At 37.4% G+C, this 13,545-nt stretch overlaps 1 protein-coding gene across 3 annotated transcripts in view; it reads left to right on the top strand.

Annotated features, from left to right (window-relative positions):
- MYO16 (myosin XVI) overlaps nucleotides 1–13,545 on the top strand; it is a 700,871-nt gene that overhangs the window by 334,802 nt on the left and 352,524 nt on the right. For all 3 annotated transcript variants that reach the window (XM_064361880.1, XM_064361879.1, XM_021677383.2), the window contains exon 10: nucleotides 5,075–5,225. In XM_064361880.1, the coding sequence (XP_064217950.1) occupies nucleotides 5,075–5,225 (151 nt within the window). The remainder of the gene's footprint in view (nucleotides 1–5,074; nucleotides 5,226–13,545) is intronic.

Below are 13,545 nucleotides of genomic sequence, written 5' to 3'. Positions count from 1 at the left end.
GTAAAGCCACCAGTCCCACCCTCATGATAAGTCATTAATCCATTAACCCAATAATCTATTAATCCCTGAATGGATTACCTTATTTGTGGGGTCAGAGGCCTCATTACCCAATCACCTGCTAAAGATTCCACCTCTCACTACTGCCTCACTGGGGACAAATACTCAAATCACAGCAGAATCAAGCAGATCTGGCTATGAAATTTTTATGAGCATTATAAGCCTTCCCTTTTCTTAGTAAACTTTTCCAGTTAATAACTATACTATTGAGAAGGACCATCTACCTGAGTTCCTGAGCATCCTTCACATTCCTGCTCAGTTTGTCAGACTGCAAGGCGTATGTAGATAGCGATATAGGCAACTGAGTAACTTTAAAGACCCATATCATTCACTCCCCAAAGGAGGGGACTGACTTATTTGCTCCCTGATGCAATGTGTGTTGCTTGCTCAAAAAATACTTGCTACCTAGCTGCCTTTCTTTCCTGCAACAGCACTTTCTCTAGCATTGGCATCCATTAAGATCCAACTGTGTAGCCTCCTTCCTACTTTCCCCTCCCCACTACATGGGACAAATGATAAAGGGGAACTGATATAAACATAAAGCTCTGTGTCTTCCATAAGTAGTAAAGTCTTTTACCTCTGCTCCAGAACTCTTGTCTTCTGCAACTAACCATGAAATAGTAACAAGCTAACTTGTTAGATTCCAAGTAGGGTGAAATCTCAGAAGCTTGACAGTTCTAGACACATACAAACAGCAGCTGATTTTGTTGCCTGCTTATGGCCATAGTCATGGTTGTAATCCCTTTATTTGCATTGTGTTGGGAGTCCTTTGCTATAGTCCTTTTGCAATTTGGCTTTACAGAATGACTACATAACTCACCAGACATCAAACATAGTACTTTGACTGACTTGAAAGTATATGCCCATACGTCTGTACTATACCACGCTACCTCATATTAATATATTACTCCCTGTCCCCTCAACTACTCACAAGTATTTTCATTGGCTAAAACACTATAAAACATTATCATACAGAGTTCAAAGGAAGGGAAACTGACCTTGCATTTCTGTAAACTTATTTCTTAATATTCCTGCCTTTCCATCAGGCCTGGCCTATTTGCTAGACTGTTTTTTAATTCATGCTTTCCTAGGTTCTGTAGTTCAGTTGGAAGGCAGGGCATAGCGATGGGCTGCAAAATGGTGAGACTGTGGTGGTTACTGAAAGCAACCCTTCAGTTTACTCTGTTCTTGCTATGTCAGGGTTAATATACAAAATCATTTGTGTTTTGATATACTAAAATGTAATAAATGGAAATTGGAATTTTATTTGTATTTATTCATTTATTCAATTATTTTTTGAGACCAGATCTCACTCTGTCACCCAGGCTGGAGCGTGGTGATGAAATCACAGCTCACTGCAGCCTCAACCTCATGGACCTGAGTGATCCTTCCACCTCAGCCTCCTGAGTAGCTGGGACTACAGGTGTGCACCACCACAGCTAGCTAATTTTTACTTTTCATAGAGATGGGGCTCAGTATGTTGCCGAGGCTGGTCTCAATCTTCTAGACTTAAGCAATCCTTCTACACTCAGCCTTGGAATTTTAAAATACATTTATAAAAGCATAAAACAGAATAAAACTAAAAATTTTTTGGAAGATTTTAATTCTGAAAGCTAAAACATGTTGATAAGGGAAATTGACAAAGATCAAAATAAAACACTTGTTTTCATGGATGACACAAGTTGACATTGTAAGCATTTCAATTCTCACCAAACTGATTTATCAATTGAATTCAATGCTAATCAAAATCACAGCAAGTATTTTTGTAAAAATTCACAAATAGATTCAAAATGTATATGAAAATGCTAAAAATCTCTAATTGCCAAATAATTTTCAAAGTGAAAACAAAGTTGGATGACTCACATGACTGGTTTCAAGGCTTACTGAGAAGATACATGAATCAGATGGTGTAGTATTGATTTAAGAATGAATGATTATATCAATGAAACACAATGGAGAGTCCCAAAATGGACCCACACAGATATGGTCAATTGATTTTTAACAAAGATGTCCTGCTAATTGGAAGGGAAAGTCATGTTTTGAAAAAAAAATGCTGAAACCTTTGGACATCCATACGAGAATGTACTTCAACTCATATGTAGCACCATATACAAAAAGCAAGTCACAATGGGTCATATACAAAAGTGTAAAGCTTAAAATTGTACAATTTCTAGAATAAAGCCCAGGAGATATTTTTGGTGACATTGGGTTAGGAAAAGAATTTGGATAAGTTATAAGCAGCACAAACCATAAGAGAATTTTTTTCTTTGAAACACAGTTATGCAAACAAAAGCACAAAGATGCTGAGTGGGAGAATATTTGCCAAGATCGTATCTGATAAGCGATTTGGATACGGAATATATCAACTCAACAATCTGAAAACTCAGAAAGCAATACAAATAGTCAAAAGATTTGAGCCCACACTGTACCAAAGAAAAGAAATCTTGTATGGAACTACAAAAAACTCTAAATAGCAAACACTATTTATTTCAGAAGGAGCAAAGTTAGAGGCATCACATCCCTCAATTTTAAATTATATTACGAAGCTATAGTAATCAAAATAGTATGATACTGGCAATAAAACAGACACATAGACCAGTGGAACAGAATGGAAAGCACAGAAATAAACCCAAGCATCTGTTGTCTATTGATCTTTGCACCAAGATGCAACGGGGGGAAAAAGTTACTTCAGTAATTGTTACTGTGAAAACTGGATATTCACATACAAAAGATTGAAACTGCACCCTTGTCTTACACCACGTGGAAAAATTAAGACAAAATGGATGAAAGACTTAAATATAAAATTTAAAACCATAAATTTCCTGAAAAAAGAAAAAAGCTCCTCAATAACTTTTGTGGCAGTGAGTTTTATGGATATGACACCAGACAACAAAAAGCACAGATGACAAAAGAAAAAATAAGTAAAAATAAGTCAGTTACATCAGACTAAATGGCTTCTACACAGCAAAGAAAACAGTGAAATCAGCAGCATGAAAGAGCAACATGTTTAATGGGAGGAAATAATTGTGAACCATATACTTAGGTATATATATGTATGTGCATGTGTATGTGCAAATATATATGATAAGGGGTAAATATCTAATGAACTCACACAGCTGACTATAAAAAAAATCCCTAAGTTTTTAAAATGAGCAAAGAACCTGAATAGACATTTTCCCAAAGAACATATATAATTTTGTCCAACAGGTATATGAAAAGGTATTCAACATCAGTAGTCATCAGAGAATTCAAATTCAAAGCACAAGATGCTACCTCACACCTGTAAGGATGACAATTATTAAAAAGACAAGAGATAAGCAGTGTTGGTGAGGGTGAGGAGAAAAGGAAGCCCTTGAACACTGTGAGGATGCAGAGTGGATAGCCACTATGGAAACGAGTACAGAGTTTCCTCAAAAAATTAAAAAATAGAACTACCATATGATCCAGCATTGCAATTCTGGATATTTTATTCATAAGAAATGAAATCAGGATTTCCAAGAGATATGTGCTATCCCATGTTCATTTCAGCATTATTCGCGATAGCGATGATATGGAAACAAAGCCCATGAACAGATGAATGGATAAAGAAATCGTGGTGCATATGTACAGAATATCATTCAGCTACAAAAAAGGGAAATCCTGTCATTTGCAGTGGATGAATGTGGAAGACATTAGGCCGAGTGAAGTAAGCCAGACACAGACAGACAAATAGCGCATGATCTTGCTTGTGTGTGGACTCTAAAAACCTGAAAATCGCAGAAGCAGAGAGTAGAACAGTGGCTGCCAGGCATTGGAGAGTGTGAGCAAGGAGAAGTGTCAGTCGCAGAGCACACACTTTAAGTCGTAAGATGAGCAAGTTTTGGAGATCTAATGTGATATGTTAATTAAAGAATTGTAGTAGCCTTTACAAAATGTATATCAAATATGACCACATTATACACCTTAGATATATTCCATTTTTATTTAGTAAGTATTCTAAAATAAGAAAATAAAATTCAAATTAGAATCACAGTGTGAGAAACCACTATCATACCTAATCATAATTGACTCCAAGGGGCACAAGGGGTCTCTTGGAAATGATAAAGTATTCTGTACATTTCTGGTTATTTTGCTTATGCAAAATTGAATCTCATTGAACTAAACAAGAAAGGTTGGGTTTTACTGGATGTAAACTAGACCTCAATAAATAGAAGTTTAAAAGAGGCAAAAAATTAGCTCTAATTAGAATCTCAGTGACAATGGTAGACTACATGAAATACTTATGTTTATATAGATTTCACTTGATTAAATACACATGCATTTCTGTTTATATGCTAACAATTCAGGAGACACATTTTTAAATCTTAAAGTGATACAATGCAAATTTAACGTTTATTTTCTATTTGTTTTTAATGAACATTATAAAATAATGGCTGTATTTTGGCAATAAAGTCAATAGAAGAATAAAAAATTAAGTATCATTTATTTTTGGCCTCCTTTGAGCTGTATAGAACTAACAAAAGTTACTCTGCTTGTAATATTGTGGTCCTTAAAGATATTATTTTTTAAATTCTCATATTATTCCATTGCAAACTTGAAATTTTGCCCATGATTTTATACTTTAAATCCTATATGAGTAATTTTTAAACTAATTATACAATTATGCCTTTATTAGGTTGTTTGCAATCCATTTTTGCATTCAAATGTTGCATCTTGCCTAGTTCAGGCCTGCATTTCAATCCCAGCTCTTAAATTGTGTATTGATTCATGTGTTATAGTCAGATATACATTTGTAAACATTTTCTTCTGGAGTTCAAATAAATATATATTTTTTCTTTTAAAGGTAAAATTGAATAAAGTCTGGAATTAATTTCAAAAGGTTTACAAATTTCTCATTAATTTCTTGCCTGCAGCTTCTAAGAAGTATTTCTTATCTAAATAAAATCACCATCTATAGTCCAGCTATCCTGTGCTGACAGTTTTCACTTGATGAAACATTAGAAAGATACTAATTGTAGCATTGATATTTTTCTTGTAGCAGTCCCCTGGTGTTACCAATCGCCAAGCAAGACAGTTTGTTGGAAAAAGACACTATGTTCAGAGATGCCACAAAAGGTCTGTGTAATCAGCAGTCTCAGGACAGCACCCCTGAAAACCCCACGATGAGTGGGTCCACCAAACCCGAGCAGGTAATCATGCCCTCACTGTGTGTGTACTAGTGCTTTTTCGTATCAAGTAATATATTAAAATCCAACATATTTCAAAAACAAACGTGTACTGATTTCCATTCAAAGACTACTTAATGCATAGGTTAATATTTTGCTTGCAGTTTTCATAAACTGATCCACAAACTTAAATGCTGTTGTTCTTTACAACAATTTGAATTTTGGTTTTGACTTATATACCAGGAATGTAAGCTCAGCCAGTATATTACTTCTTAAATATTTCCAGTTGAATCATTTGTCATTATTTTTACTTTTACGTATTCTGTGATTTTTGGTTTATTTCAATGATCCAAATATTTTACAAACAAGAAGGGCAAAGCAGTCACTGAATCATTTAATCTTAAAAGTAACTATGGTCATGCCTTGTGTGTGTATCTGTGTGTGTCTGTGTGTTTATGTTGCATGTGTGTCTGTGTGTACATGTGTGTCCTGCTCTGGTACCCAAGTTATGGGAGATAATTTTTTATTTGAAGGGGGAGAAAGGGATGAGCTTGGAGTTATGGAAATTAATGTATTTTCTTTAATTATGGCCACAGAAATAAATGACTTTTGTGTATTTCTGTTTTATAGGTGGCAAAATAACTTCTATCTTGGAAAATATTTTTCTTCAGTGTATCTAATTTTTAATATTTTACAGACATTTTAGCCAGGTGTTCTAAAGATCTTCTTAAAATTTAATTTTAATTTTATTAATTTTTGTTATTTCAAGTAACTAAAACAGGTAAGGAAAACATTTGAAACACTTTTAAATTTTAGTAGGTGTATTCATCTGCTCAAGCTGCCATGACAAACACCACAGTCTGGGTGGCTTTAACAACAGACATGCCTTTCTCAGAGTCATGAAGGTGTCTGGATTCTGAGAGTCCAAGGTCAAGGTGCAGGCTGACTGCAGGTGCAGGACACCTTTCCACCCTTGCAGGGTGGGCAGAGGGAGGCAGCGTGAATGGGAAGGAGGGAGAGGCAGAGAGGAACAGGGGGAGGGCACTCTCTGGAGTAATCTTGTAGGATCAGGATCCCACCCTCAGGATTTCATTCAACCTAAATCACTTCCTTATAGGCCCTATCTCCAAATACAGTTGCATTAGGAATTGGGGCTTCCACATATAGATTTGGAAGAATACAATTAGTCCATAGTACTAGACAAATTAAAGGTTAGGTAAAGTTTAAGACAAAATACGTATATATTTTCGGGGACAGAAGATCACCATGTCACTCAAGCTGGAGTGCAGTGTCACAATCATGGCTCATCAAGGCTCAATCTCCCAGGCTCTAGTGATCCTCCTGCCTCAGCTTCCAGATAGCTGGGACTAGGGTGTATGCCACCATGCCTGACCTTTTTCTTTTATTTTTTATTAAGATGGGGGTCGCACTATGTTGCCCAGGCTGATCCTGACTTCCTGGGCTCAGGTGAGCTACCCATCTTAGCCTCCCAAAGTGCTTGGATTACAGGTGTGAGCCATCACACCTGGCAAAATATGTCTTAACTTTCTAAAGGATCCTATTAACTTCTGTTAACATTCCAAGTGTTTCTGAGCCATATAATTTGTGTACTTTAATGTCTGACATAACTTTCCATTTCCAGTTATGATTTAATACTATCCTGCAATTAGTATCCTGTACTAGAGGAAAAATGACTGTTGATTAACTATGTCTAACACCATCTCCCCCTCATACATTTTAAAACTGTGCTCGTAAATGTAGTAATTTAAAAGCTTAGTTTTTGTTTTCAATACAGATATTTAAGACTCAAATTAGTTTGCAGTTGAGTGGTGAGGAAACAGATTTCTGAGTTACTTTACAACAGCTGAATCTCAAGAATGATTTCTGTTTCCTGATTGTTTTCATGGGCAGCTACTTTGAATAAAGTCTTACGGGGTGTTTTCTCTTGTGATAGATAAACCCATTACTGCTCACCTTTAGCTTTAACAAAATAATATCTCATATGTATATATATTTATACGTATATATGTTTCCATTTGGGAGGGGAAATATTTCGTTTTTTCAATAACTTATTGATTGATTAAAATATTACATCATATGATTCTGTTAGAATAGGTATGTGAGCAAAGAAATTGAGTATGGCCGACAATTGAATGCTGTTTTTAAACTTACGGAGTTATTTTCCTCATACTTTGTTATTAAGAATGGGAATATTAATATTATTAATTACATTTATTAGAGAAATTAAAGATAACTTTAAAATGTGTTTTTGTTTTTACTGGTATTGTTTTGAAGGATTTTGTCTTAATTCATTTATAGAAATGTGTGGAAAAATCTCAGGCTAATTGATTTCCTACTGTTCAAAGTAACCAACATCCACACACTTTCGAATGCAATTATTGATAACGGCGTGACTTGTAGTCAATGTGTATATGTGAAATTATTGTCCATTTCTATTAATTTGCTTTCAAGCTGTATTAATTAGGTGTTTGAGTTTAACAGTAGTAAGTATGACTATCATTTATTTAATTAAAGAAGAGCAAACTAGGTCAACCCTTTCATCAAGGTACTGAGATTTCTCCCTCTGTGGAGTCAAAGCAATTTCTGATTAGCAGATTGATTGCTTTTAAGTGGTAACTTAATAAGATATTTCCAAAAGACATAAAATATCCTTCAAACATAAGACATTCACAGCATAAGAATATCAATCGTATTCTTCATGAGATAACTTTTCTGTTTTAATGTAGACATTTTACAATTGTATCCTAGTGATAAAGAGTAATTGTAACCATGTTCTGTTTATGTGTTATTAAAGATGGAAAGGCGCTGCCCGGGCTCTCTGCTCCCATGTGATCTCATGCTCACCCACTAACATGCCATGCTGTGTCCATCATGTTCCCATATGCTCTTGCCCACAAGGTGCGAGCTGGACGGTCCTCTCCAGGGAAGATTAGCATGAGAAACTGAGCAGATTATATATTCACGTTTCATAGGAAAGCTTTCCAAAACACTTTTCAAAGCTATAAAGTTCTGATTCACATTTTAGAAATAAATACATCATGTGGAAAAATTTTTTAAATTAAAATAAAAACGACTTAGCATCTCTCTTTCCAGATTTTTAAAGTGTAGGTCTTACCAAGTGGTAACTGTGTAAATGGATATTAAAGGCTTGATTTAACATTGTAACTTTTTTTTGATTTCCAAGAACCACTAAAATTAACATTTGTTTTTATAATTTCTCTGAGAACACAGAATGTTTCTTAAATTAGTTATAATGTGCAAGACTTCCTTCTCTTCCCTTTGACTCCTGGTTTCCTCCCTTAACTGCTGGGTTTTTTTCATTCTTTTCTTGGTTCCCTCACTTCTTATTTCCCATCTTTCCTCCCTCTCTTCTTTCTCACATTTTATTTAACTTAGGTTTAAGGTTGAAATTCAAGTCAAGTCTTTATTCTATTTAGTGAAGCCATGATAGCCTTGAGTAGAGAGAAAGCCTGACAGGGACATGCAGCTTTGCTGTGGTTCAGGTCTGTAACTCAGGAGCTCTGTGGAAGTTCCATAGCCTCACTGAGCCTCATCTGTAAAATGGGAACATAGGACCAGCCTTTTATGGTTGTTATAAAGATGACAGTAGGTGAGGCCATATGTTACTATCAGGAACATAATACAAATGCAGTCAGATGGATGTATCATTTATTTTTATTACTGTATAGACTGACTGTATGAGACTGACTGGAATTACATACTCTAGTTTTGCCAGAACAATAAAATCTTTTACTCCTTGCAGGGATCTGCTCTAAAGGTATGTAGTTCCAGTCAATACATCCACAGGACTTTATATTTTTCAATGTAAATGTAGAATATTTTAGAAAATAATAATGCAAAATAGTATGTTGATTAATATTTCAAAGCTTAAAAATTCTTTCACCTGCATTATCTGAATTCTCAAAATGTCACTGTGAGCAAGCTATTGTCTACTTTCACTACATAACTTAAACTCAAGTTTCAAACTGAGTTTCAAGCTGATCAAACTTAAACTCAAGAAAGTTAAACTGTCTGAGAGCAGTGGCTTACACCTATGATCCCAACACTTTTAGAGGCCAAGGACTGCTTGAGGCCAGTAGTTCAAGACCAGCCTGGGCAACATAGCAAAACCCCATCTCTACAAAATATTTAAAAATTAGCAGGGTATGGTGGTGCACACCTGTGGGCCCACCAACTCGGGAGGCTGAGTTGGGAGGATTGCTTGAGCTCAGAAGTTGGAGGCTGCAGTGAGCTAGGATGTCATCACTGCACTCCAGCATGGACTACAGAGTGAGACCCTGTGTCGAAAAACAAGTTAAATGAATTATCTAGAATCTGAACTGTTTCTTTTATTTTGTTTCCAGTGCTCTATTGGGGGCACCACAGCGGGTTTCTAGGATCGGCTCTAACTTTCTCCACCAGCACACATGTACACCAGCCCATAGATCCCCAACCAAGTAACGGGAAAGGGAAAGGGGCTGGTAGACTTCACTATTTAAGAAACACTTGGCAGAGTAACAAAAGGAGGGCAAAACTACACAGGACCGTCCAGGCATGGCATGGGTGGAGGCCTTGGGAAGCGAAGTAAAGTATGTGTCATTTTATCACCCTTTCCTAATCTGGTCATTCCAGTCAACACATAGTCTTTTTTAAAACATTTCCTCTTTTCTTTTTACTTATGCTTACTAGACTGCCTTCCTCCAAATCCTGTTGCCCTGATCCCACCTGTCAGATCATCTCTGCTGCCCGTTGGGCTTCCAGTCACTGGACATGTACTGCTAACCTCCCAGAGAGAAGTCACAAACAAGCAAACAAAACAAGACAACACGGTAAAGCCCACGGTGCTCAAAACAGCATCCACACAGTAGAGACAAAGGATCAGCAAATTCAGAAAACTTTCAAAACTTAAATTCACTTTGGAGCTCGAAACATTCCTCAAAGTCTTTCTCCTAAATTCTTCCTGGTCTTCTATTCTAAATTATGTCTATCTTGTGTTTTAGATCTCTCCTTTCGGAAATATACAGAATAAAAACCTTGATGGTCAGTTTTGGAGAGGATAGGTAATCTCTTGTCCTTACCTGGTAATGACTCTTGTGATTGTTTGGTAGACATTGGCGGTGCCCACTTTTTAGCCTACAACTGCGACATAAAAACACTCACAGCATACTTGGTATTTTTCTTTCTACTTATCAGCTGTCACAGTGCTTTTGAAATCTGTAAAGAATGTGTTCCTTTGATAGCCTTGCTTAAGATTGATTATCAAAGCTTCCTTTCGGGTTCTTTTGGAATCTGGATGTGAGAAATGCAAGGAACTCTTCCTTTGATCTGCTCTCACACTGGATCTACCCCACTGTGTAACTATAAACAGGCTAGGGAGTATTCACATTTTTACTGTCAGCCTAGTAGTTTCTCTGACCCATGTAACAGCTGTGCCACTGAAGACGAGAATCCACAGGAATACCAATGAGATGTCTGTGATAGCTGCTCCAGGCTTGCTGGAACGAATGCAGAACTTCTGTTAGTACTATTCATGCCTTTTCTAAATGTGCACACAGAAATTTGCATTGAAGTTGTTAGCATCGTGACTGTAAGAGGGATCTTTTTATCCTAGCATAAATCATTACTCCTGAAGAAAATACTAATCTTGCTCTTGATCTTCCTCCTGCTTCTGATTCCTTTGGGAGTTAAGGATGTATGCTAACTCGCTGGAGAGTTTTACCTTATTTTCACATTCCTCAAAGTTATTGCAATCGTTATTGATCTACATCAAATTATGTACATGTATGAATATGCATATGGATTATTTTTGTACATACATGCAGGTATACATGCATGCATAGATAGTTTTTGGAGTTGTCTATATGTGTGTGTAAGTTCATGTACTTCGGAAAAATGTTGCAAAGGTATTAAAAGAAAATATATTTACATCCATCCCTAAACTGATGGTGAACGTTCCCTTTTATGTGTCTCTCTACATAGGACTTTGGCCAAAAGTTATTTAACCTCTAGAACATGCATTCTTACCTAATGGCACTTATTTTCTAGATGACTTTTATATCCAAAGGCAACTGTTCCAGTCTGTGATCCTGGAATGCAGTCAAGTTGTCCATCTTTATAAGGAAACCCTCAAGCTTGTCTAAGTTAATTCTGGTTAGGAAATCAAGTGCAATTTAGTTGCATACAGTTGCATATGGCAGGTCCTCTTTTTCTTAAATTAATGTACGTCCAATCCGTTGCTCCTCCTCTTTGGCCTCTTCTTGGGCCCCTTTTTTCTAGAGCTTGCTACTGTTCTCACCACTCCTGCCTCTCCTCTGCTCCAGCTGCCAGAGTGCTGTCTTGGCACGGTGAAGCTGGTCTTGCCGTCCCCATGCTCATTACCCTCTGTGACTTTCGCTAGTTCCTGGAATGAAGCAGCTCTTCCTCAGGGCTCAGGACCCTTTGCCAGCTCCTTCAGTATCCCCCGCTGCTGCTTCCCCCCACCTCTTCCACACCAGGGCAGATTCCAGGGCCTCCCACACCCCCCTCTCCTCCCCACCTTCCAGCCCTCACCGTGTCCTTCCCTCTCCCTGAGACATCTCCCCCAACATCCCACAGGACTGCCTTTTAAAATTATGTGCAATTTCAACTTCAGTGTGACCTCTTCAAAGAGGACTTCTCGGACCATCTAATGTGAAGTTTTTCTCTTTTCAAAGCGTCATGCTTTTCCCTTCATGTACATTTTGTACTTGTAATTTCTTATTTCTGTCCTAACTTCTGTCCGGCCTAGAGGAGGTCACAAACATCATTCCTTTGTTCTTCTTTGTACTAAACCTCTACCACAATGACCAACAAAGAAGATAAGCAAGGGAAATGTGGCACATTATTGAATGGATGTCATCAGATGTATCCATTATCCACTGGATTCCTCCTGCTTCCCAGTGGTTTTCATGCCAGCTTCTGCTTCTGATTTATCAGCCGTGTGACCCTAGAAAAAGCACATGTCCTCTATGGGTCTCAAGTTCTTCATCCATTAATTAAGAATGTTGGGCTGTAACAATGAATGCCAAAGTTTAAAAACTAATGTTATTCAGTAGAAGAACCTTCTTCAGAAAGAAATATGTGAACGAGAACTTTGATTCCTAAAGCAAAGGAAAACCGAGTGTCTTTGCTGAGAACAGCACAGACAGACCCAGGACTTCCCACACTCACTTGCATGCCTCCCTCCCCCAGCCCCAAGGGAAGCTGGCAGGAAGTTACATGGTCTCCATGGCCCCTAGATATGTTACTAAGGGCACTAATGAGGGACACTTAGCTGCAGAGGAGGTACAGGACCAAATTCTCCTCGTATATTTAATTCTCTCAACCACTCTATGAAGTACATACTATCTTTCATCACATAGAGAATGAAAAGCAGCTTCATCATGTTAAGGAAGAAAAATATTCAAGAACTCACAGATAGGAAGATGTACGACTGGGATTGAAACACTCTTGTTCACCCAGCTGAATACAAATAATTGATGTTTTAGAGTTAGAAGAGCTTGCGTTTTCTAACTTTCGAAGTGGGGAAGCTCAAATTACCGTCTAAGATATTTACCTGAATTTGCACGACCGATGAATGCAGAATTAAAAACTGCCTGGATCGAGACCACCAGTTCCTTTGCCTGAGGGCTACGGTAAAGGCAGCATCATTTCTTCTGTTTTCATGCCTCTCTCTGAGCCGTCAGTCTAGGTAGCGCTTTGTGCCTATGAAGCTCCTCAAAGTGGAACTCAGCGTATAATGTTAAAAAGTTGATATCAAACAATTTCAGAATTGTTTTGACAACCCAGGAAACACTGGCATAGCTGGAACACTATGACTTCTATTTTTATCAACAAAAAGCGCCAGTTTTGGGATACAACTCTTGAACGATTTAAGTAGATAATTCTGACAGCATCAACGCCTTAAAGCTATGTCTCTAACCCAACGTGAAATAACTACTTTTAGTAAGACTATATTATGTGCTTTTTGTAGGTTAATGCAGAAAGATATTTGGAAGTGTTTTTCCTTTAAGTGCTGCAAAGTAGAAAAGATAATGAACTCAGGGTGTTTGAGTTTGTGCACCTTGGTGGGGAAGGGGGCAGTCTTGTTCTTGATATTTCTGAGATCTAGATTTTTTTTCTTTTTTGAGAGAGGGCCTAGCCCTGTCACCCAGGCTGGAGTGTAGTGGCACTATCATTGTTCACTGCAGCCTCAAACCCTGGGGCTCAAATAATCCTCTCGCCTCAGCCTCCTGAGTAGCTGGGACTACAGGGCAAATCACCGTGCCCAGCTAATGGAATATTTTACAAATTAGTTTTTAACGAA

Source organism: Aotus nancymaae, unplaced genomic scaffold, assembly GCF_030222135.1.
Source record: "Aotus nancymaae isolate 86718 unplaced genomic scaffold, 86718_ANA_hifiasm-v0.15.2.pri h1tg000044l, whole genome shotgun sequence".
Lineage (NCBI taxonomy): Eukaryota > Metazoa > Chordata > Mammalia > Primates > Aotidae > Aotus > Aotus nancymaae.
The sequence above is the reverse complement of the archived record's forward strand: the minus strand, read 5'-3'. Positions and strand labels throughout refer to the sequence as shown.